This window comes from Euprymna scolopes, chromosome 15, assembly GCF_053919585.1.
Source record: "Euprymna scolopes isolate OS-2025 chromosome 15, ASM5391958v1, whole genome shotgun sequence".
In the NCBI taxonomy this organism is placed as follows: Eukaryota; Metazoa; Mollusca; class Cephalopoda; order Sepiida; family Sepiolidae; genus Euprymna; species Euprymna scolopes.
This window is the reverse complement of record NC_136496.1, coordinates 36,305,640-36,332,630: the sequence shown is the minus strand read 5'-3', so window position 1 is coordinate 36,332,630 and position 26,991 is coordinate 36,305,640. Positions and strand designations below refer to the sequence as shown.

General features: G+C 29.7%; 1 protein-coding gene across 1 annotated transcript in view; it reads left to right on the top strand.

Moving 5' to 3' along the window:
• Window positions 1-26,991, top strand: part of LOC145293782 (arginine and glutamate-rich protein 1-like) — a 122,626-nt gene that overhangs the window by 20,427 nt on the left and 75,208 nt on the right. The window contains exons 3-4 of the mRNA XM_080140322.1: window positions 7,284-7,509; window positions 24,672-24,755. Coding sequence (XP_079996448.1) covers window positions 7,284-7,509; window positions 24,672-24,755 — 310 coding nt within the window. The remainder of the gene's footprint in view (window positions 1-7,283; window positions 7,510-24,671; window positions 24,756-26,991) is intronic.

Genomic DNA, 26,991 nt, shown 5'->3' with positions numbered 1-26,991 from the left:
TAATTTTTTGTGATTACTGTAAAAATACATGTTAAATGTGCAGATATTTTGTCATGCGGAAAAATACACTTATATTGGTTGATCTATAGATTTTAGTTTTACTAATAGTTTAATATAATTAAACATTTATCATTACTACCAGCAGTGGAAGATTTTTGCTTTAAACAAAATCAAATAAAAAAGATAAACTTGTTTTTGGCATCAGAAAATACACAAATTTATCCGATGCTCCTCAGTGTTCTGAATTTTCAGATTCAGATTAATCGTTCCAATACTAATATAAATGTATATTTGTGCATGCGTTAAGTCGACTTAGGCCTGTTAAATTCTAATTCTTTTCAATTTTTACTCCTTAGCAGCTATTTTTACTGGCTAAAAACCAAATCAAATTTGTTTTAGAGATCCAAATCCTCTATGTATATCTTTGTAGACCAAAAATTGACAGTTTGGTCGAGACTTCTGCACATAAACCAACAAGGTTGTGTGTGTGTGTGTGTGTGTGTGTGTGTGTATATTAGTAGGAAAGTAACTTTATATATGTACATAACAAAACAATAAAAAATGACTTCCTGCTAAATACAGTGTATCTACTTTCAGAAAGTATTCTTGAAAATATGTCGAATTGTTGTTTACATTTCAGATATGAAACTAATGGACAAAAATTAATACAAAACAAACTGCTAATTTCAGATAATGTAGATTTGATATGTATCAAATTTTTCTTTTGAATTGTCAATTAAATCTTTAGCCATTTCGTTTTTCAGCATTATTATTAGGTTCATGGTTACAAATGGAGTTCTCAGCAATATGAAAATATGAGAAATTTTATTATCATCATATTATGATGAATCTATCTCTATTTGATGAACTGATTCAAATTGTTTAGACGTGTTGATTACTTTATGCTCCTTCTTTTCAATGTCTTTGCGTTTGAGATTCATAAAACTTGTTATTAATTTTTGTAAAAGTTTGGAAATAAACACTGTCATATCTTTAGCTAATTGTTTGTTTATTTATGCAGATGAGTTTAGAGCACTGTTAACAAAAATAAAAATTGAAAAAATATATCTTTGTTTTCAAACTTATTCTAAAGATCTGCAGGTTTTCTTAAATACTCTAATACATAGCCATAATGATTTCCTTTATTTTACTTGAAGAATATCAGTTTTCTGAAGAATCAAATTATTTATGTTTTTATATATAATAGTTAAATTAGTGCAATAACACTATTACAAAATTATTTTTTTGCATTTAGATATTTCTGGCCATTGAGAAAAAATATCTATTACAATTAAAATTGACATAACAGTTCAATTTTATGCACTAAAAAAAATGAATGTGAAAAATTTTGTGATCATAAAGTAATTTGTTTTAACTCCTAAGTAGAAACAGATTATTTTGTGGGTGAATTTAAAGCATCAGACGATTTGATCAGATGTCCTGCTATGTTAACTCTTAATGGCCTGCAGTGTGGTGTGACATCGATAAACCTCAGCAGTTGAGTAAGTCCTGCATAACAGGATAAATTGCTAGACTCGTCTCCATCACGATTGGTTGGAATATGATTTTTTAACTCCATATCCTTGGCAACTTCATGAGGAGGGTTGCCATGGGCCAAAAACTAAATGGCAAAAAGATGTTTAAACAACTGCCAAGAGGCAGACCCATGCAAGCCATGCAAACTTGTCTACAACTGGATAAGATTTATTTTTTGAGATCCTAAATAAGTTCAACTGAGATCAGAATCATCATTGCAAAAGTCAACAAAATTTGGTTAATGCTGAGTTTTCAGGGAACCGAAAATCTGGAAGGGTAGCTTCATACAAATGATAATAGTTACAAGGGTAATGGCAAGCACTACCTGTAAATATAGAGGCTTAAAGTTGATGAGTCAAGTCTTGAAAGTGATTTAGAGAATAATTGAGCAGCATATAAGAAATCTGATATGCATAGATGAAATGCAGTTTGGTTTTAGTAAAATACCATTGATGCTATATTTTTCCGAGACAAATATGAAAGAAGTACCTTAGTAAGAAGACTGTATTTTGCTTTTGTGGATCTTGAGAAAGTTTTTGATAAAGTGTCAAGAAATTCTGATTTTTGCATAAATTAGGTACAAATGAGTGGTGTAAGGTTGTCCAATCAATCTACAGAAATGCTCAATCATTTTAGAATTAACACATTTAGTGATAGCTTTAATGTTAAAGTAGGTGTACATCAGGGTACTGTACTGAGTTTGTTTTTCATTTGTATTTTTAGAAGCATTATTCAAGGAGTTTTGTATGACTTGTCCATGAAACATGCTGATGATTTAGTACTTGTCTGTGAAGTAATGGAAGACTGTCGTAAGTTGAAAGGTTGAAAGAAATGCTATGTAAAGTAAAGGTTTGAAAATGAATGTTATCAAGACTAATATGATGATCAGTGGTTGTAATGTTGAAAATCTCCACGAAAGAAAAAGTTTCCCTCAGTTTTTAAAATGGGTCTGGTGCATTTCAATAATTTTGTTAGTTGTAAGCATTATGGTATGCAATAAGTGTAATCCAACGGAGATGGATGAGAACAAAGTATATTTGGATGTTAAAGTTGTTGAGTTGTGCAGAAATTTAGCTACCTTGGTGATAGCATTGGAGTACAAGGTGGAGCAAGTGGTAGCATGATAGTAGTGTGCTAGTAAAGGTTAGGAGTAGATAATGTAAGTTCATGGAACTTCTGCCATTACTAATCAGCAAAGCATTACTATTGTTCACTGAGGAAAAAATCTATCTGATGTGTGCCAGTTGCAAGTAATTGGTGTTTATGACTTTTAAAATCCCTCTATCAAACAATTCTTTTTCTTCATGTTTTTTTTTTTACAAAGGAGTCACCACTTATCAAGGCCCGGAGGCCACTCAAGGATAAGGGTTAATGAGTGTACAGTAGTCAATGGGACAATATCATAGTAATGGTTAGTAGCAGAAATTTGGTCAATTGGATTACTTAAGCGGATGGCTCATCAAGAACTTGTTTACATTGGACTTGATGACAATCATGTTGTAGTCAGCTGGAAAGCAGGAAAATGGGAGAATTCCACAGGCATGCAGTTCTAAGAAAGAAGCTTTGTTCATGGAATCTACATTTAGGTTTAGGCACAGATAAAGAATGTGGAAAATTGACAGTGATTTCAGCTAGATGAGTGTTTTTTGTTTTACAAATTGTAGTTCCTTCCATGAGAGTTGCAGTAAATGTTATTTAGTTTTCCTTTGTAGAGTATTAAAGACTTGAGGGTGCAGGTTACCCATCTATTTCATTTAGTACAGGGAGGGAAGGATGTATAGATTCATATTTTTCTCAAGATTATTATTTTTTTTTTTGTTTTTTTTAAGTAACAAATCACTGCCTATCAAGGCTCAAAGACCACTTGAGTATAAGTTGATGAGTTTGTAAGGTGGGTGGTGAGACATTGTGAGTATAGAGCCTTTTGTGTTGGATTGGAAAGTGATCCAATAACTTTGAAAAGCATGCTATGCTTAGTTTGCACCATCGCCATTAATTCCCAAATTATTAACTCTTCAGTATACATTGATCGGATATAAAAATTGAAACCAGCATTGATTTCTAAATAACTAGATCATTACTCATGATGGGTTCATATTTCCACATTTATCTCTGTTCGTCATAGTTTTATCTTTATAATTGTTTTACTTCAAAACAAAATTGAAGCAAAAGATATATGGTATATAGATGGCATTAAAATGGCTTGAAGATTCTACGTATTGCACAGGCCCAGATATTGCTTTATATACAATACTATTCACAACTACATTATTCCTTTATTTTGTACAAAAATATGCAGACCATCAAAGATTCTATTGTGTGATAGAGCATGTATAGCTATGCCAAAAAATACAATGTGGGGGAAAAATAACTTTTAATGATCAAACATGACACTAACACTTTATTATAAGCTAGCTGTCCGATTGTTCAAGTTTCAACCAAGGTAGGTAACTTTGATTCAAAAGATCTACTTTCCCCTACATGAACCACAAATGTGTAAAATATTTTTTTTTATTTTTTTATTTTTTTTTTCCTATTAAGATCATATATTTATCTAGGAACCAAAAACTATTTTTTTAATTTAAATTTGGCTAAAATTCTATCAGTTTTTATACAATTTGATTATCCTCTTACATCAAAATATGACCACTGAAAAGGAAAATGAAGAAAAAAAAAGATGCAATCAAGGTAGGTAATTCTTGTTTAATGGAGATGCAACATTTCTGACAAAAAAGATCTTTATATATTTACAATAAGTATTATATAGAATTATTTGGTAATACTAAGTTTATAAAGTCAACCAATTGGTCTAAGTTCAAAGAGTAAGATATTGCATTCTAATTTAGAAACATAAAATCACTTAGCAATGAAATTCTTTTTATTTTTTCATCTTTTTATATAAATCATTTGGTTTCTTTTTTTTTTTTAATCCCAGCTCCTGTTCAAATCCATATTTTACATCTTGATACCTTTAAATAATCTGTATTACACAGCAAAAGTTAATAAAATCATGTAGTTTGCTTGAAGCATTGTGTATAATATATAAAGGATAAAGGAGCCATAGAAGATTATCTAATGCCAGGTGGAAATATGTCAACGTTGAGGACAAAAAAAGAAATTTTTTTTTTTCGTCACAACTTTTACATAGTGCTCTAATATGTCTATGTTCCTCAATATATTTCAAGGTAAGACCTCTTTATCAAATGACTAACAGGGACACCCGACGTTGCCTGGGACTGAATGAGGATTAACAAATATTCCACACTTCCAATACTTTTTATTGTCATTGAACTCTGTGAAACCACCAATTCATTAATCAAATCAATTGATTGCCTGCTCTAGTCTGGAATCCATCGCAGTGAATCGAAAGGTAGCTTCACATGCCTCCCCACAGTGAATCAGGCCACAATACGTTGTAGTCTACATTACATTGTAGAGAACCTACAGTTGATTCTATGAAAATATTTTATATAATGACTTGAATTAAAATGCAAAAGTCACGTATCATGGTTCAATTGTGCTCAAAACAGAAACGTTCATTTTGAACGTGCCCTGTCTTATCAAAGAACCTACTGTTGATTTTAATCCCAGCTTCTGTTCAAATCCATATTTGTCACATAAGCTCTTCTGCTTGTGCGATGATAAAACTTATTAAATGCTCTTGTGATGTTAGGTTTATGAAAATGTTAACTTTGGTCAAAATCAACCTGTTCCTTTTTTAATTTTTATATAGAAATTTTTATATAGAAATGATAACGTTATTCTTAAAAATAAATTTTTGAAGTTTTATATAGAAATAACATTGTTAAAAAAAAATAAAAATAAAATAAAGTCAAATAAATAGGAATAATTTGAGACGGTTGAATATAAAAGGCTAAAAGTTTAATCAAAGATTTAGTTATTTTTAAATTTCATTTAGAAATAAGAATATTCTAGAAAGTGGAATAAAAATCAGTTAGCGATTGAAGCTGCAAAAAAAAAAAAAAAAAGTTAAATTTTAAAGAGTTATCGAAGATAAAGAGAAAATAAAACAAAAAAAAAATGAATATCAAAAGACATGTTATTCCCCTTGAAATTTGATGTTATTTTATATTTTTTAATATATAAAATAACTTTTTTATATATAATATATAAAATAACTCCTGAAATTGATTGTTATTAATTTCGGAAAAAATTTAGGAATCGTCCCAACACTAATCTTCTGTGACAAGTCTATATAAATATTACATCACTTTATTCATTTTTACTGTGTCAATATAAAGATTATTTAAAGAAGTCAAGATGCAAAATATTGAGTTATATAAAAAGGATAAACCTAGCGTTAGACAGACGTTTAGAGGTTTGCAGGGTCCATAGAGATCGGGATTGCATTTCATCTGTTAATGATCCTGACTGTTCAGTGGTAATGCAATGAAGAAGGAAAAATGCAACTATTTATATTTCAGATGGCCTTGGGGCAGGAGGTCACTAGATTCCTAAGACTATCAATTTATTTTGATTAATGTAATTTCACTTACCCTTCCTCCCATTTAATCAATTCTAAATACAGCTGAGATTGGTTAAAAGGAAATAGGATTTCTCATTCAATGTCTGGTTTTTAATTTAAAAGAAACATTTTTTCATTTCATAAAAAAAAACTATACTAACACATCACCCGCCCTTCCTACTTTTTTGTGTTTTTCTATCTTTTTGTCTTAAATTTATTTTCAATTGTATTATATCCTGATCAGTTATTTAGCTTTTCAAATATATTGAATTTTCTCAAAAGGTAAGTGTTTTCATACTTTTTTTTTTTTTTTTTTTTGTGTGTTTTTAGTAAATTTTTATTCTACAGATAATATAGAAAAGCATCCACCTTGGAAGCTGTGTCCAACTGTGAAGCAAGCTGACTGGAAATGATGACAAATTTTAATGCATTAAAACTTCTGCAGTACAAACCATGTATAATTTGGAATTCCTTTTTGATCTTCGTAATTTGAATTTTGTTTTCATTTCTGCATTTCAGTGGGGGAAAAAAGTTGTCAAAGATTTTCTATTACCATAAATAGATTTCTAGTTTTATGAATTTATTAATCTTTTTCAAAATGTTTTCATTTTATTTTACAGATTGTTCATAAGTATTTTTAGTATTCTGCAAGGATGTGAGTTCTTAGCTTTTGGGCAGATTTTTTTTTTTTTTTTTTTTTTCAGAAAATATAAATTATACTAATCTCTCATGTGAATTTTTCTTATTAGTTCAAATCTACGTTTTTGTTAAAGAAAAAGCCATTTTCTACAAAAGCGCTAGAACCTTATTTTCTATTTGTCCAAGTGTTATTTCTTTCTCCTACTTTTTATCTTTTTAGTTGTTTGATTATATATATATATATATATATATATATATATATATATATATATAATTCTTTATTTTATTTCTCAATTTTAGTTGTTTGATTATATATATATATATATATATATATATGTATATATATTATTCTTTATTTTATTTTGCTACTCACATCCTTGATTATACTATAATTGCTATTGATCTGTAAATTTTGAATGCATTTCTTTTGTAAATTTTGTATATGATGTGTGTAAATGTACAATTTAACTTAACATCTAATTTTCTGGTTTCTTTATTAAAATACTTAAACATGTTTTTGATATTTTTCTAATTCTTTATTTTATTTATTTATTCTTTTTCAGTAAACATTTCATTTTGAATGACTCTCTAAATATTATCTCTTTTTCTTCCTTTTTGCCAGAAAACAAAAAGAACTTGAGGAAAAATTAATAGAAGAGGAAGTTGCTCGGAGAGTCGAAGAACTCGTAGCAAAGCGAGTAGAGGAGGAGTTGGAAAAACGTAAAGATGAAATAGAAGCGGAGGTTATGCGTAGAGTGGAAGAGGCGAAACGTATAATGGAAAAACAAATGCTTGAAGAACTTGAGCGGCAACGCCAAGCTGAACTAGAGGCACAACGTCAAAAGGAGGTATTGTAAATTTTCATGTTATTTTCTTTGTACTATTTAAAAAAATTTATTTTCCTAACCCCTTTTTTTTCTTTGTTTTTAATATATACACACATATATATATATATATATACATATATATATATATATGTCTTATTTCACAACAATCCATGAAAGATATGAAAGTGCACCATATCTTTTTTATTTTTTTTTTATTTTGACTTTTACATTTTGTCATTAAGAGAATAAGTCTATTCTATTTCATCATTTATCTTCTATCTTGAGCATCTTGAGTTTATAGCTGCGTGCTCTTTTTCTTTTTGCTGGATCATGTCACTGTTCTGAAATGTCCAAAGGCCTTTTCTCAAACTTTTGAGCCTTTTAAAAAAAAAAAAAAAATCTGGTGCTTACTTTTATTAAGACATATGTGAAATATGACGATCAAAATAAGAGGAAAACGTATGGAAAAAAATTATGTACATGTCCATTATAGAATGAAGTTCTCATAAAAGAAAAATTGCTTAATCTGATCAAGTAGTGTTTTTTATTTATTTTTATAGAGAGAGAAAGAGAGGAAAAAGAAATTTCAGTGACAGCCATCTTGGCAACTTAAGCTATGAAGATGGAAGGTGGTGGTGGGAGATAACTCCATCTAATTCTTGAAGTTTGTCGAAACACACATTAAGTTCTAATAATTTTAATAAATTTTGAAACGACTTTTAGAAACAAAAAGAATATCTAAAATTATTCAAAACTGAAAAAAAATCTCGTCAAAGTTTGGGAAACTTCAAGAATTAGATGGAGTTATCTACCCTAGCTCCCACGTTTCTTCATAGCTAAAATTGCCAAGATAGCTGCATCACAATGGGTCTTACTAAAATTTGATTTTCCTTTTTGTTTAAAAAAAAAAAAAGTACTTGTCAAATTAAGCGACAAGTGCACAATTCAATTTTTACAGTATCTTTAATAGACACTGTAAAAATTGAATTTAACTTGAAAATCCTATCTAAAAAAGTAGTATGATCTGTAATCTGTATAAGCACCCTTTTCATTGATTTATTCATTATCCATAAGTTTTCCTGTTAGTTTATTTTTAATTGTCATATTTTGTATATATCTCCATAAAAATAAGCACCAAAAATTCTTCTCTTCCCATTTTTTTCATCTGCCATGTTAGCGTTGTGATATTTTCATTTCTATTTGGTCCGATTCACTCTGAAGGTTTTCTAATCTTATTTTATTTCACTCTTTCAAAAAAAAAAAATTGTCACAAATTTTATTTTCATATAAGGTGAATCTTGTGTCAAGCGTTTTTGTCTCTTCTCTTAATAATTACGTCAGTTTGCTCTGAGGCCTTTTGGAATTTCTCACTCAGTTGGCACGTTATCAGTGAGAGGCAGGTGTTACTTCTCTAATTTGTCTCCAGTTAGAAGATAACATAACTTAAATAAATAGTCTTTTCTTCATGGATTTTGTGTGATCCAGCCATTTTCTTGAGATACCGGTAGGAGGTTTAAACAAATTCCTATTCAGAACCATTTATTAACCAGATTAAATACTGCCTTCTGATATGCTTATGGTAATGTTATCTTCATAGCAATGTATCCATCAGAAAATAAAAAACCTATTTCAATTATTTGGACTATTTTCAATTTCATCTTCATATTTCAACTGATGTAAGCTCCAACCTTCTTAAAGTGCTTTTTTTTTTTTTTTTTTTAAGATTCAGGGACCTTCTAGAATTTAGGAACTCAATCCTTTATTTAATCTGTGGGCATAGATGGCTTTCATTCTCTTCCAAATTATGTCCAGATTTCAGTTTAACTAGAAGATCCCACAAATTTAAAAAAAAAAAAAAAAAAAATGCACCTGAAAAATGTCTGAAGCTATATTGGTCGAAATGTTGCAACTATTAACAACTAGAATGAAAAAGTCCAAATTTTCAATCCTCATCTAAAAAATTCCGAAGCAAAACATTCAACTTTGGATTCTTGTCCAGAATTCTCCCTATATTAACAAAAAATAAAAATCTATAAGTACTAATTGCGAAAAGAAAATATACCAAAAATCAAATAAATTGATGAAGCAGTTTTATTTTGATAAAGAAAATAATTTTTAAGCAAATTTTAGTTTTTGCCAATACCTCCTCCCTATGTTAAGAATGGCTTTCTAACATCTTGCAAGTTTGAATTCTTTGTAGTTATCTTCCTTCAGATGATATCCAAGATTGTGTCGCAAGATCATCCCTTATGCTTTTGCTATAAAATTTTATTTTATTTAAAAATAAAACTATTTAATCAATTTACATAATTTTTGGTATATATTTTCTTTCCATATCGGATATGTACATAAATACAGATTTTTCTGCATTTTTTTTTTTTTTTTTTTTTCTTTTTATAGGAATTTAAAAACTTTCATGCTTTCTTTCACTGTATAGAGAATCTTTGTAAACATTTTCATAATATTTAACATGTTTATGAATGTTAAGGGCAATATAAGTTTTGCTAGATTATTGTGCTTCTAGTTTCTCTTTGTCAGTCATCTTGCAAAACTAAAATATAAAAGCAACTCTTGAACAATTTGTCGTTCGCTATTCTTGATCTATTTTTTCATTATACGTTATCATTAATGTTGTAGAGAGAATTGGCTTCAGCAACAATGTTAATTTGTTTATTAGGAAAATGGCTGGAACAAATGTGTAAATATCTAAACTTTTAACATTCTTTATTGACCAAAATACTGAGGTGAGAAATTTCTGGATTAAAAAATGTACATGGAAAGAAACATGGAATTTGTTTTCTTATAATATCTGGTTAAATTTTAATTTCATTTGTTTAATATGGGGTAGGAACTACAAAGTGTATTTTCTTTATTTATTGGTCCCACAACAAAAGGAGGGTGGACCTGTAAATTCACCCCTGGCCGTTCGTCTGCCCGCATTTTTCTCAATAACTACGTCTTCAAGTTTTAAAAAAATTTTGCAAAAACATTAAACATTATGAATAAAAAAAAAAAAAAAGTAACAGAATGGATTTTCTGGGAAAACTAGGGGTGCTTTCGGGTTAAAATGGCTGAAATTGACATTTTTGTGCTTATTAAAAAAAATTGATGCCTTGCATTTTTATAAAACTTTCTGAAAAGTTGTAACTGATTTCTATATAATTTTGTTTGTCTATATTTCGCGATAACTCTTGTGTGTGCCCCAGGAGCTCTTTTAGGGCTAATAAAAAAAACTCCATTTTTGGGACAATTTTACTATATTTGCCCCAAATTTTCTGTGTATGTCTATTTAGCATCGTGTTGAGCTCAAATTCAAATATGTTAAGGCCTTGGACTTTTGGGGCTAAATGGGGGGGGGGGGCTGAACTTAGTCATTTTTTTTATGCCTCGTTTACTGTGCACTCACGAGGGACCATGCATACTTCACTTGTTTTCATACCCTCTTATGTCAAGTGTTATATATTTAAAAGATCAATTATTGAACTCTTACAATGTTTGTTTTGATTTGTTCCACTTCAATCTCTATAGATTAAGAGAATGAAGCATTTTTATGCAAGTTCTTATTCCATAGCTTTATTTTAAGTTTTGGATGTTTCATTTTCGTAGGCATGACATTTTGGTGACAAACTGCAGCATTAAATTGTCTAACTAGAGCCAAATTTTTATATATTTAGAGTTCACAAGTATGCCATAACAATAAAAGAATGTTTATGTATCAAGTTATTGTTTTGAACTTGATCAGGAGTTTTGTTTCTCTTATGTCGCAACAAGTCTACAAATCCATATTTTAAAATAATTAAGCTTCAGAATTATTCAATAAAATATTAAAATTCTTTTCTATTTAAAAAAATTTTTTTTTTTTTTTATTCTCCAAAATAAAAATAGATGAAATGCTTTTGACTATAAATCCTGGGTACTTTGTTTACAGTCGTCTCCCTTGTCCTTTACAAATTATTGAGACTCCTTTTTTTCTTTTTGTTTAGCTATAATTTTATTTTGGATTTGTCTCCCTTTTAAAATAATTCATGAAAACATTAGGTTTAATTTATCTACAATTAAAATTGATATATTATTTGACTAAAACAACATAAAACTCCATTACAAATGTAAATGGTCTTGATTCAGTGAAATTCTTAAAAAAAAAATAAAAATAAACAAAAAGCAGATTGTCCTTGCTTATCTACATATGATATAGATAGGAAGCAAGGACAATCAGCTCGTTTTTTTTTTTTTCTTTCTTAAAATATCGCTTAAATATCTAATACTTATAATACCACATGATTTTCTATCAGATATTACTGATACTAGGTTTGAAATTGAAATATGTAATCATGTTTGTGTTAGAAAATATGATCCTTTAAACTTTTAAGTCAATGTAGCCATGTTTATTTGGAGAAGAATTGATTTGTCAGATTTTGTTTCTTCAATTTCATCCTTGCCATAATTTTTATAAATGATCCGTCAACCCATTGTCAACCTCCATTTCACCCATTGTTCAAATGTGAATCTCTTTTAATATTCACCATTGTCATACCAATCAAAATTAGTAAAGCATATCTACGTGAATGTTTTAATAATTCAATTTTATACTTAACAATCTCTAAAAAAAAATTAATTAAAATTTTATTAAAAAAAAAAAAATAAATTCAGATTCTCATATTTCAAAAAAAAAAAAATCTGTGAAAAAGAAGCCATTTTGATTGCTTTATTATCTGTGTATGAAGCAAAGCCGAATTTTGAATCTCTGATTTCATTCTATCATTTCAGATTTAAGGTTAGTGTTGTGGTTAAAGAAAAGCAGGTTTTTGTCCTAATAAAAACAATTATGAACTGTATCAAGAGTTGTTAATAGGGCTATGACAAGAGATTATTCTTAACATTGTTTTGACTGGAGTAGATATTCGACACAGTTGATCAATCAAGAACCACATCACTCTATATAAAAACATAAGATTGATATATACTTGTGTCAAAATAATAAAAAGAATATTCTCTTGTCACATCTCTATTAATTAATCATTCAAATTGGTGACTTTCACTTGAAAATTTGAAATAAAAAAAATTTCAAATATTTTTTCACTTATCTCAAAAATTCCATAAGTTTAATTCAATTCTTACATATTTTATAAGAAGTAGGAAATACAGTGCAGGCAAAAAGAAAGTTCGCACTTGTAATTTTTTAAAAAATTTAAGCTAAATTTAATGTAACTGTTTAAACAAACTATACCTCATTTGATTCACCTTTTATTCCTCTATAATTTTACCTGTTCATAGTTGACTTTTAATTGAAAATATTCTAGTGTTCATGTCAATTTAAAAAAAAAAATCTTCAAATTGAGACAAAAAGAAAGTCTGCAGCAACAAATTTGCTTAAAACCAGCTTAAATTATCGCCCCTAAATCAGTTTAAAATATACACCAACAATCAACAAAGCATATCTAATTGTAATTGCTGTTGTTCCAGGTTATACAACGTAACATTTAATCCATAGACCTCGACTTTCTATGAGTGATCATCAGGAGCTCATTAATTTCCACCTTTCTGGTTTATCCAATTGAGAAATCAGCTGCAAAAATTGAAATGTGATGAGAAAACGGTACGAAAAACTGTGCAAAAGCACCAAAACACTGGCAGTGTTCGTGATGCCTCTAAATATGTCGTACTAGTTACTTCTAACAGGGAAGACAATGCTATCAAGATCCGCAGCCTAAGAAACAGATTTGAAACGGCTCCCCAAATCCAACAACAGTGCAATCTTGTTAAAAAGTGCTCTTTTTACTGTCAAGAACAGATTAAAGGAATTTAATTTGCAAGGATATGTTGCAAGATGCAAACCAATGATTTCTGTAAAGAACAGAAAGCGCCGTCTGGACTTTGTCAGATGCAATGAAGATCATGACTCTTCATACTGGTCAAACTTGCTTTCTAGCGACGAAAGCAAGTTCTTGCATTTTTTAATCCAATCTCACTCTGAATTATAAAGAACTGATATTAAGAAAATATACTTTTTTTTCTTTTTTTTTTAGGCTAGGCAGTGATAGTAAGGCAGTACGTCCGTCGGACAAAGAATTTAATCCTAGTTGCTCAGTTTCAACGTTGCAAGGTGGTGGAAGTTCAGTTCAGTTTTGGTTTGGGCCATAATTAGTACCGATGGTCCAGGGCCTATAGTTCGCTTGCAAGGTCGAATTAATTCGACCGAGTACATCATTATGTTGACTGCGCATTTTCTACCCTACTTTGGTCAGAATTTGGATGATAATCCCATCTTCATGCAGGATAATGCTCCCATTCACACAGCTGGCAATGTCAAGAGGTTCCTGGAAGAGCGTAATATTCAGTGTTTTGATTGGCCTGCACAATCTCCAGACCTCAGTCCTATCGAAAATGTATGGCACTACATCAAGCAACAGCTATGCAATAATAAAATTTTTAATCTGAAAGAACTTTGGACAAAAATTAAAGAAAAGTGGGATGCCCTTTCCCCGGAGTATTGCTGCAGTCTAATTCAAGGAATTCCCAAAAGATTGCAGGCTTTCAAATTGCAGAAGGACTACGCTACTAAATATTAACTAGTTCATTGTGTTCCTGTTGTATTTGTGTTGCATTAATGTCCTAAAGTTACACTTGAATAACAATTTTCCATTGTGCGGACTTTCTTTTTACCTACTCAATTTGAAAAATTGACGTGAACACTAGAATATTTCAATTAAAGGTCAAATATGAACAGGTAAAATTATAGAAGAATAAAAGGCCAATCAAATGAGGTATAGTTTGTTTAAACAGTTACATTAAATTTAGCTTAAATTTTCAGTTTTTGAAAAAAATTACAAGTGTGGACTTTCTTTTTACTGTCTGTGTATATCCAAAAAGTAGTTGTTGCCCCCCTCCCCTCGTTTATTTTCCTAATAAAAAAAGAATGAAAAGGCAAAACACTTTTAAGTACTTCCTCTTCTCTGCTTACAAATGGTAATACATAAAGATGCTAGAAATGGTTTTCAAACATATTTTAACTTTTGGAAATTTCATGTTTCATCTTGCATTTTTTAATCCAATCTCACTCTGAATTATAAAAACTGATATTAAGAAAATATACTTTTTTTTTTTTTTTTTTCTTAATAATTTAATTTTTTTTTTTTTTCCCTCCCCATATTCAGTTAATATTTTTGTAGCAGAAGTGGTGCGCTGGAAGTCTTAATTTATTTTAATGATTTTTTTTTGTGTGTGTCTAGTAAACACAATATTGTATATATAATTTCAATGTAAAAAAAAAAAAAAAAAAAAATTAAAAAGTTAGAATCTGCATCAGCTGATACGATCCAAGAAAATTATTAAATTTTATTAATTTATTTCTGGCCTAGCTATATTTGTTAGCTTGTCATTCATGTTTGTGTCTGTCTCTTTTAGATACTTTTTTTTTTTTTTTAATTTAAATTTGGGCAGAAACAAATTACATTCTAAATTAGGATCTTTCGTAATGGTTATGATACAGATTCTATCTTTTTTTTTTTTTTTTTTTTCATTTAAACTATTTTCTCCCTTCTTGTGGTTATTCTGAGCAAGAAACAGCTTTCTCTTTCACATTTTTTGATAGGTTCTAATTGTCGATTGCATTGAAACATGTACTCGAGTTTCTAATCAAAATCTGCAGAAACTTTGAACAATGGCATAGAAAAGTTCCAAAGAGACCCATCTTTTAATGCTGATGATATTAATGACACTCAACCAAAAGCAGATCCTCATTTTCTTTTTTATCTTGATATTGATGTGCTGATATTAACAAGCATCACCTGTGCTCTGGCATTGCCCCAAAACAATGAGGAAACCAAAAATCAAATTTTTGAAAACTATCATTGGATTAGAGAGCAAAAGTAAACAGTGAATTGAGATGTCCTTTCACTTTAATTTTCATTTGAAATATGCAAATGAACCTTAGGACATGAATTAAGTACATAGGATCAGTGTATTGGTTGTTTTGAATATGAGTTTGCCATTTAAATTTCACTGTCCGTCTGATAAATGGCTTATATATGTGGAGTGCTAGAATGTGTTGAAAAGATAGCAAAGTGCTCTATCACAAATGTTAGAGAAAAAATACAAAATTATTGGAATTTCATGTTTTTATTCGTTTTGGTTACCAATGTTTCTGGCTACATACGTGCATACATGCTTCCGATGGTAGAATTATTTCTACATCTACTAAATCAAACACTCTTCCTTTCTTTGAATGTGACTAAACTAACAAAGTCTCCTCTTTTGCACACATCTCTTTATGCTGTTCTCATTTAATTTTCCTCTGAGGTCATCAGATCTAAGCATATCTTCAAGACTCTCATTCATATCCATCATATCCTTTATCATCATGAAACACATCTGTTTCATTCTTAGACATTTACTTTCTACAACAATCCTCAGTCTTTAATTTAGCAAATGAAACTTTTGTTTTCACAGGTAATTAGTTTGTAAAAATTTCTTAAAAATTAGAATTAATTTTCCATTGGTTTAGCTTATACAAAGCTTTAGCCAAAATTTATATGCATTTATGTAGCTAGTTTTTGTATTAAAAAAGTGTTTGAGTTAAGAATACAAATCTGATCAAGTCATAAAAATAAAATGGAACAAGAAACAAGACTAAAAAAAAAAAAAAAAAAAATTCATCATGATTTCACTCTTAGTTTATTAGAGGCTTATTTATGACTGGAGGTACTGTCCAGAAATGAGATGTATTTATACAGAAAATATGTGGGGAGAGAGTATAAAAATGAGAATGGTGAAATTCTTGTCAGGCACAAGAAGACAAGAAAAGAGTAGCAAAGATAAGATATTGGTAGATCAAATTAAATGTAGGCAGTGTCTCTGAGCACATAAAAAAATAATGGTTAAGAGGAATATGGACCATTATAAGTAATTAATTATGGCTGGAGGAAAATTAGTTGATAGGATGAAGATGAAAAATAAATTAAGTGGGGAGAGAGAGAAAGGATACAAGACATATATAATGTAAACTCTTTATTAATCTCTGCTTGCAAAACTTAATTTATTTTTCTCACTGGCCTCTTGTCTTTTGTTAAATACTTAATTTGATAATTGTTTAATCTTTCTCTGCTTCTTTTTAGCACCAAGATTTTTAGTTGCCTTAAATAGAAGGGAGTTAGAACATGTATTTCTCAGCAATCTCTTTTGACTATATCATCATTCAAAGTTAATGTAGATTTTTTTTTTTTTCAACACCCTTGAAAACTTTATTTTACTAAACACATTGTACCTATCAAGAATGCTCTTTTAACATGAAGACTTTTTATTTTTTTTAGTATCATATTAGAATGATTCCAAGAAATAAAACATTTGTATATTTTGTGATTAATTGAATGCAACCAAGCCATGTCCAAGAACCAGTAATTGCTTTATTAAGATAATTTAATGAACTAATAAAAAATAAAATTTATTCAGTGTTTTGTGTGAAGATGCTGCTTTTGTATAGATTTTCTTGGTTCTCAGTTCCATCAAATTAGAATTAAAACTTTTGGGGGAATTGGAAAAAATTGTGCCTATTTTCCGATGCAAAAAAAAACAAAATTCTTTTGTCTATTTTGATTTGATTTTGTTTAAAACAAAATCTTCTACTACTGATAGTAATGATAAAATAACGAATATCTACTGATTTTTAAACTATCAGTAAAATTTAAATCGATAGATCACAACCCACAAATATATTTTTACATTTGAGGAAATATCTGCGCATTTTACATGTTTTACGGTAATCATGAAAAATAACTTTATGGTTAAATATTTATAGATTTATAATAAAGAATTGGAATCAGTAATTTAGTATGGAATTGGTAATTGTATCTGAATTGAAAAAATACTGGAATCGTCACATCACTTATATATGTATATAACCATTTATTCAATAACAATATTATCTATGCAAACAATAGTGCCACTCAATGTTTTATGCACAACATACTATCGGAAATTAATTTCTTCTATCTATTTTAACACAAGATCACCATATCCGTTGTGTAACGTATCCTGAGGGCATTTGAGATTAATAATGAAAATTAAATATTAAAAAAAGTGATGTCATACCACAAAGAAAGAAAAGAAAAGAAATACATGCCTGATAAAAACTTTTGTTAAAATTAAGTTGATAAATATTTTTAAAAAATCTACGTTTCATTGCCTTCTTACAAATTCTAATTCAAATATAAATACATCAAATCACATTGCAGATTAAAGTTATCTATACAAATTCAACCTTTGTTCATTGGCCAAATTGATTAAAGTGATGTCGGCTAAAGATGGTCTCATTGCAAGCACATCTGAATCCTGATGCCAGCCTCCATTTTCTCTTTGTGAATTTTCTGTCCTCAGCTCTGTAGAATAACCATTTATTTAATAACGGTATTCCTTACGCAAATACAAGTATTTTAACAAGCAAGCAGCTGTTATATGTACATCTTCTATTTTTACATACTATACTTCATTTTTGTAAATGTGTGTTTATATAGCTAATGTCATTCCTCTTTGTAGACATCTCATTTTCCTGAATTGTTTTATGTTCATAGTCTTTTTATAACATTTTATTAATAAAGGTATAATTGATGCAAACATGTTCACCAAAAAAGCAATGTTGTATAGTAAAAGTGTTGTTGGAGATATATATATATATATTCCATTGTCTACATATGAAATGCTGTGGTTTATTACAGGTATTATGGAAATTATTTTTATATTTATTATAAAACCTTATGCATATTTTGAACGTCATGCTTGATAACACATTGAATGGTTATATTTTTTTAACAATAGTTACAGATAACATTTTTTTTTTTCTTCAAGTGAATTGAGAGTGAGGTTTTTGCCGTTTTTGCTACTTTTCTTTGCATCTGTTAACAGATGTCTAGCATATGATATCAATTATATAGCAATGTATATTTACGTGATATCAATTTCTGCATTCTTAATGAAAACTATATTTTTAAACATATCTGAGACTTGTTTTTGTTTTTTTCATAGCTATTCCAGCTATGAAGATTGTTAAAATGGAGATAAATTTGTATAATGACCTAAAATGCCTTATTTTTATGTTTTTAAATAACTCAAATAATATAAGGAACATAACTCTTAATTTTTAGCTTGAATGTTGTATGAATAAGCTTTTTTCACATTTCCGTAGTAGTCCAATTATTTGACGGCTTTGTGTTTTTTTTTTTCTTCATACAGCCTGCACATTATATTTTAAAATTTAATATTATTTAATATTTATTTGAATAACAAATTTTTTTCCATATAAAAATTAAAAAAATGTGCCCCCCCTCCATTAAACTATTTCATTATTAAATCTCAGATAGGTTACAAATCTGAGTGTACAGTTAGTGTTAATGTATACATTATATTATACAAGGTGTTCTAAAAGTCTTAGACACATTTTGACATTGAATATCATTTCAAGTTCTTAACTATGAATGTTAGGATGAAACTGGTGTCATTTTAAAGTTAAATTCATTAGTTTTGTTTGTTTTTTTTTTGCAAAGTACTTACAATCTGCAAAACGGTTGTTGTAGAAAGTTGAAATTCCTTACTGGCTCTGCTGATTGATTTACTGTGGTTGCCCTTGAAGCCAATTTGAACTAGCTCAACTGTATCATCTGAAGTTGAGGGGTATCACGCTGTTTTAATTATGCACAAACACCCTTCCTTCATGAATTTACAGTGTCATCTCAATATGGACTTTTCTGGTGCCTCTTTTCAGAAGCTTGTGCAAAATCCATGTTGAATAAGTGTTCAGGATTCAGTATTTGTAATTTCAAGGACACAAGACACACAGATAATTTTAATACTAGATTTTAAAAATTATGAAAAAAAAAAAAATCATTGAATACAACCATGTTCCTCCACAGAAGAATATGACTGGCTGGTGTAAGCTAGTTAAACCACGCCAATACAGGACAGGAATAGCAGCCTGAGAAAGATGTTAAAATACACTGAAAGTCTTAAGCTTAAGCATATTAACCAACTACAATTGCGAACATTCATTAAGGCAACTTATTATTACTCTATTAAGTAGCAAAGATCACTCAGTTACTTGAAACGAATGTATTCCTTTCTGGGACAGAATTACAAAAATCTTAAAGACTTTAACTATAAAATAATACCAGCTACATCTTTCTACTATTTATAGTTCTGCATATATAAGCACCTGAAATGTCCCCAAAACTTATGGAACACACTATATAATCTAATCTGGCGGGAAAAAAAAAATTCTCAATAACTGATTAGTCAAACCATGCCAGCAGATTCTATGCATACAAAGGAACATGTCTTCAATAATAATTAAAAGCAGCTTTTTTTATCTTTGAATTTTAATATCTAAACACTCCATTTGTTTGTAATATTTAAAAAAAAAAAACATGTCTGTTTTATTCGTATAAATTATGTATTTTATAAATGAGAGTAATAATTCTCTACAGAACTGGAAGATAGAAATTTCACAAAGAGAAAAAAAAAACTTTTACATTTGAACCTGTGCTTGAGATTAATTACTGCTTTGGAATGGCCTCCTCTTAACTACTTGATAATCAAGAATCTTATAATTATCAATAGGTGAAATAGTTTGATTCAATTTCCACGTTTGGGTATGTTCTATACCTTTTTATGTTCTTATATATTTATGATATATTCTATTCACAGGATATTCAGGGTATATGAAATTTACCAGCTCTAAACAGATTAAAAAAAAAAAACAACGCAATAGCTATTTAAACAATATCACATTTGAAATCGATTATTCCCTTAATGTATATTTTATTTTTATTTACCTTCTTGACAGAAGGTTAGACACAGTCAGGTGTGCTTTTGAGAAGCCAATGCACTAAGTGCACTCTGCCCTAAAAAAAAAAAGGCTTGAGCAACCCTATCAGTATTCTCCCATAGATAGTAGACCTTCTAGGACTGAATAGAGCCATATTTCAGCTTAACAGCAGCAAAACCAGTGTCAGATTGATTTGTATCATAATGCTGTGTGTTTTTGTATCCGATTGTTTACTTGTATATCGTGTTCATACATTGCAATTATCACAAGATTGTGGATAACAGTTCTAAATCTGATGTTGGGGTCAGTTTTCTTAAGATTGAAGTTCATTTCATGTAAAGAATTAGGTAATGAAATTCTTTTTGTATTTGGAGTTTATTTCACTTTTCAGCTTACATTAATATAAAAAAAAAAGAGATTCAGGCAATTGCACTTACGGGAACAGCGAGGATACTAAAAAGAGCTCTCGGTTGGTTTCAATAAAAAGCAGGGCAATTTTGGCAGCTGGTTTGGCTGCCCCATACCCAGCATTATATACAATCTTCAAAGGAAGAAAATTAAAGAGTGATATTGTTCCAGATGTAAAAAAAAATTGGAGGGCCTATGACTTTTTAGTTGGTGTTTAATTATTTTTTACGGAAATTAAAGGAGAGATTATATTACAATTTATTTTTCTTTTTACTTCATAAACAGTAAAGATAAGCTAATTATGTGTAGAGGAGTTCTTAGTCGAAGAAAGTAATTCTTGAAATGGCTTAATTAGATAACTGCTAGTTAAATCATATTTTAGTCACTATTTTGAATTGGTCAAGAAGGTAAGTCAAAAAAATTCTGATCACCATTTATGATTATTTTAACTTGTCAAAATAATGCTAAGTTAAGATTATTTTGACTTGCCAATGCTAAAAGTAAATGTTGATTTGATATCTCTTGGATATGATTGAACTTGCTATAAATTACTCTTTCTTTTTACTAAAACACGGTATCCAGAAACACTTCACTGTCAATAAATCCTCATGTTTATTGGCTGATTGTAATAAGACTGTTAGAAAAAGTCTCTTTTTATTTTTTTTTTAAGTTGCTACAATTCTTTTATAGAGAAGGGTGTTTTTCTATTTTTTTTTCTTTTCTATTGTTTTTTTTTAATCTTTTTAAAGATTCTTAAATTTATTTTTTACTTTAAAAATGATTTTTAAAATTAAAAATTGTATTTTGAGTTATATTCTGTACTGTAATTTTAATCACTTGTCTGTTCGAGGGAAGCTGTTTCTTGTCTCTGTGTGCGTGGATGGATGTTGTGTGTTTACCCTTTCCTTTTTCCTTCCCCTTCTGTCGTGAAATGTTCATGTCTCTTTACTCCTGGCCAAAATCTGGCTGGCACTGGTCACAAGGAGCACGATCATTAGGTTGCTATGTGGACCGACCTAATGAGCCAATTTCTTTACAGTAATCGGTGCTGAAAATTTCCAGTTACAATTAAACCACGCCAATGGATTCCTGCAGAAATTTAAAAGATTGGATTTTCACAACAGCTCAGGAAGTATGTAAAGTTTATGCAGCCTTAATTAATACCAAAAAAAAAAAAAAAAAAAAATGGATCAATTCTGCTCAAGCCAAGTATTCAGTGATTACCTATATCTTGACCATTTTTTTTATATAGAATATACACATATTTGAGATAAATTGTTTTTATTTAATAGACTGGGTTGGATGTGAAGGATTAAGGGTTTTGTAGCTCAATTGTGAAAAACTTTTTGCAACTCCTTCACAGTTCTGTCCTTCCCTAATTAGGCTTTTTTTAATTTTATTTTTATAAGCTCCTTTTTATTAGTAAAGAAGACTGAAAAAATGAAAGACAAAACTCAACTAAATTTTGCTTGCGGTTAGTTAACTTTTCAATATTATTTTTAGCTAATTTAATTAAATCTTAATATTATTGTAGTTATTCTTAATGGGTATTATTAATTTTTTTTTTTTTTTTTAATGGTTTTATCAGAGAAATGACTAGCAATTTTTTGTCATTTAATTTTTAACTTTTTTTTTTTTTTTTTTTAAATAGCATTGTTTCAGCTGGTTTATTTTTTATTAAGAATTTTTAAGAGGTTCTTTTACTTATTCTTTCTATTCATTTGGTCATATATCTTCATTTAAATGATTAGATGTTTTTGGTATATTCAATGTTTCTTTTTTTATATTTCCTTAGTTATTTTCCAATAATTAGTTTAGAGTTCAGAATAAAGCTGCTATAAAAATATTCTGAAATGCAGTGTTAGAACTTAAGAACTTGATACATTATTCAGATTCCTGCTTAAAGTTCAATGGGTATTAAATGCGAAAAACATTTGTATCTACATCTGATTTAAGATGCTTCTCATTGGTATCATAGGAAAAACAACCTCCATTGCTCCAACCAATCAAATGGCTTGAGATTTATCGGTGTCTCTGCACCACATCAGTTAATAGTGGCGGTTGCCATGGTTTGTGTTTTTTACTGCTACTCTGTCCATATTCAAAATTGCCTCTTCTAAACTGCAATTCTTAGACATAATTTTTTGGTTAGACTATTTTTGCCTTTATTTCTGATTTGTCAGATGATATTTATTAGGATTTGCTTATATTTTGGATTTCAGTAAATTTATTTTCTTATATTAATTTTTTCGTTTTTGGTACTGTTATGTTTGTGTTATGTCTTGTGTTGATGCACTTGTTTTTTGTTAGATAATTGAAGTTATCGAATCTGGCCAGTATTTAGATGCATGATTATTTTGGAATTTAGATACTGTAAGCAAAACATTCTACGCAAGTACATAAATAGGTACCAGCCTCGCTGGGAGTGAAACTGGTGAAAGACTAGCTTCCCATCATCAGATTGATTCAAGCTATCCATTTTGTTTCAGAATAATATTTGGGTTAAGTTAAACATGGATTCCACAAGCATTTCAGCTTAGAAAAAAATAACTTAATTTTACATTTTTTTTTCTATTTTTTATTTATTTATTTTTTTTTAATTAATGTTTGGAATATGTGTTCTTCCCATTTTCTGTAATTATTAGTATTGCTATTAGTGTTATTATTACTGCTACCAACTGGTAAACATTTAGATATTAATCAATACCTGTAGTTGAGGGGGGGGGGGCTATCAATAACTTTAAGAAAACTGGCGGCTGCCGTGAAGTAAACAGTATGAAGAGGAGTCATTCCTTCCTGAAGAGGATATAATCATGTCATGTACTACAGCCGTGTACCTACCTACTGTTGGGTATGTAGAAAGATACTTTTCTATCAATGACATAACCTTGTCATTTCTCTGTAACTTTTTTTTTTTTCAAACATTGTTTTTTATTTTTTTATTTTTATTTTTTTTTTTTAGATTAATGTGTAATATATATATGCATATATGCACACAACATACCTAAATGTGTATGTGCATGTCTGCATATACATGTTTTATGTTTGCGTTTATATATAGATATATTTATATATATGTATATAGACACATACATATATATATTCACTGCCCTCCAAATGAGAGGCTGGGCCTTTGCTATATACGTATATCCTTGTGTTAAATAAAAAATAAATCTTGTACACAGAGCACTAATTTTTTTTACTTTTAATTTAAAATAAAAAAAAAAATTATTTTAAATAAATTTCTTCAAATTCTAATGTTTTATTTTTAAATATTAAAGAAATTCGATTGGTATGTATGACTTTTTTTTATTTTCATGTAAATTTTTATTTTTTAATTATTTTTATCCGTTTTCTTTTCTCGCAATGATTTCTAATAAATTTTAAATGTTCAATTCAAATGTTTTTCTTTTAATGAAACTTAACACAAGGTTGTTAAATTATTCAAGTCATCCAAATTTTATTGCATTTTTTTTTTTTTTTTTTTTTTTACATTTAACATTGTCTAAAATGAATTCATTATCATTTAACTCTTATGTTTTAAAAATTAGGCAAATGTTAATGTTTTAAACTTGAATTTGATTTTCTTAGTGAGAATTTTGACTTTTGAGACTTAGGTGCTTTTTTTTTTCTTTTTTCCCACGATGCATTTTGGTGTCTAGTGGTGGTGGTGGTGGCGGTGGAGAGTGTAGTGGTTGTAGAACTGTCGCAGGTACTACTGCTGTCGCTGCTGCTACTGCTACTACATCTACAGTTGAATGGAGCGTATCGTTGGTCTCACCCACCTTATTTAAAAAAAAAAAAAAATCTAAACAATGTCTATGCTTGCTATTGCCATTGTCATCATATTAGAGAAAAAAAATTTTTTTTTTCTGTTTATCCACAGCTCGCCTCCCTTTCCCAACCTCTATTTTTCTTGCCCTTTGTTTCGTCACCGTATGAACACTCTCACCTGTCTTTGTAGGAAGAGGAGCGGAAAAAGCGAGAGGATCTCGAACGTATAATGGAGGAAAATAATAAAAAGATCGAAGAAGCTCATAGAAAACTAGTAAGTATAATTTATTTATATTTTTGTAGTAAACCCACTGTCAAAAAGAAAAGTTTGAAAATTCTCTCTAAAATTCGTATATAAAGAAGTTATGATAAATTACTGATGGAATGAGCGTAGTTAATATACATCGTGTGATGGCTACTGCAAGCACCAAAACTGGCCTCGTTTGTGGAGGTTCCACTGGTGTCGGGCTTCCTTGACGTTTTATTGTGATGTAATGGGGAGGTACTGTCTTGCAGAATCGATCTCCTATAGACAAGTCTGATTTTTATGTACTGTTTATCAAATAATGTTGCATATCCTTGTCGTGATCCATGTAGTAGTTGCAGAGTTGGAAAAACTTTTCCAGCTGGATTTTGAAGAAATGGTGAGAGCTCACCTGGACTTGTTGACACCAAAAAGAAACTTCTCCAGTGAAATTAAACGAACACTACAAATAATTATGATCATTTATTTTATCTTAGTTGTTCTTATGGTATGGTGGAGGAAACACAGAAGCAACCTCAATTTGTTTATAATAACTTATTTTAAGCACACATTTTGTAGGTCTTGTTCAGCCTAGTTGATTTCTGATTACAAAACTTTTTTCTAAATTTTCTCAATAACTTGAATCCTATTTTTGCTTTCATTTGTTCACACACTTTCAGTCATAATATTTTGACTTTCCAGACAGCCCTTTTCCACGGCTGTTCTTGAACGCTTCCGAGACAAGGAATATATATTGTTTAAGCATTAAATAAACCAATTTTACTTTTTAACCCTATTTCCTTATTTATGTCAAAAATCATTTACCTAATATAAGAAGCAAAATGTGTGTGTGTGTGTGTCTCCAAAAATTTTCGACACGCGCAACTAACGCTGACAAAATCGGTATCGTTCAAGAGATCAAACTCTCGTCGGATGATATAAACATCCAAAAATTGGCTCAAACCATTAATTCTTTCATCAACTGGACCGTTTTTTGTTTTTTTTCCAAGGAGGGGGTCAGACATTATTTCAAACACCTATGATGTCACGAGTCACATGAGAGACAGCTAACATGTTTGCTTTTTTTTTTTTTTTTTTCCACCTCCTTTTCCTTTTAGCGTTACCTGGCTACTACGGTTAATTTTTTTTTTTGCGCTCGCACTGGTACTCACTATTTTGTTTGAAACTTTTTAGAGCTAGGTTGCTCAATAGCCTTACTGTACCACCTCCCCACACCCGGGCAACATCGGGTATCCTCGCTAGTCTAATATATAAAAGGGAAAAGGTGTGTTAGTTTGTGGCCGTGTGTGTTTGTGTGTCTGCTAAAAAATTTTCAGACGCATCATACCATGACAAAATGGTATCATTAGAAAGATCAATGTCTTGGATGAAAAATATCTTAAAAAAAAAAAAAAAAAAAAATTGTCCGAAAAGATTCTGTGCTGATCAATTGGACCGTTTTTTGCAAGGAGGGGTCACATTTAAAAAAAAAACATTTCAACCCATCGTGAAGTCATAAGTCATGGCCGTGACAGCTACTGCGTTTGCTTTTTTCACCTCCTTTTCCTCTTTCATGTTAGAGGTTTAAGCTTGCCTACTGCGGCCAAATTTTCTGTGGTCATACGGGCACTCTCTGTTATTTTGATTGAAACAAAAGTTTTTGTGCTGGGATCTAACTAGGTTCATACACATTCAAGGAAACCAGCTGGATTTATTTCAAACCTTGGATTTTTCTGTGCGGTGGTCAACCTAGTTTCCTTCTGATTAGGTGTCAGAATATGTGTCGTTTATGAAATGGAAGCTTTATTTGTGCCAAGTTCACTGTACCGAATCTTCTTTGTACCGAATGTTCTTAACTCTTTCATGAGATTCGATAAAATAGCATTAGCTATTTGACCTATCATTCATCACTTGTCTTACATTATGCATTGGCTATTTGATTTGGCTTTACAAAGGTTATCTTAAGAACAAATCTGGTATGGTCATGTGAAATCTTCGTCTTTGATAAACTGCTGTAGAAGCATGGCAGCCTTAAATCGCAGGAAGTTTGACCAGCCAAGGAAAACTTGGAAGTAAATGATTAGATTACATTGTAGGCTGTCGCATCTGAAAACAGATGACTGGTTAAACCGTGAGAATTGGAAAGTAAGCTTGTTTATTATGAACTGTCAGACTCCTGAACAAGGAAAAAGTGATGCTAAATAAAAAATGATTACGATGGATTCTTCTTGCAAAATGTGATTTTGATGGACGTTCTTCAATCGGG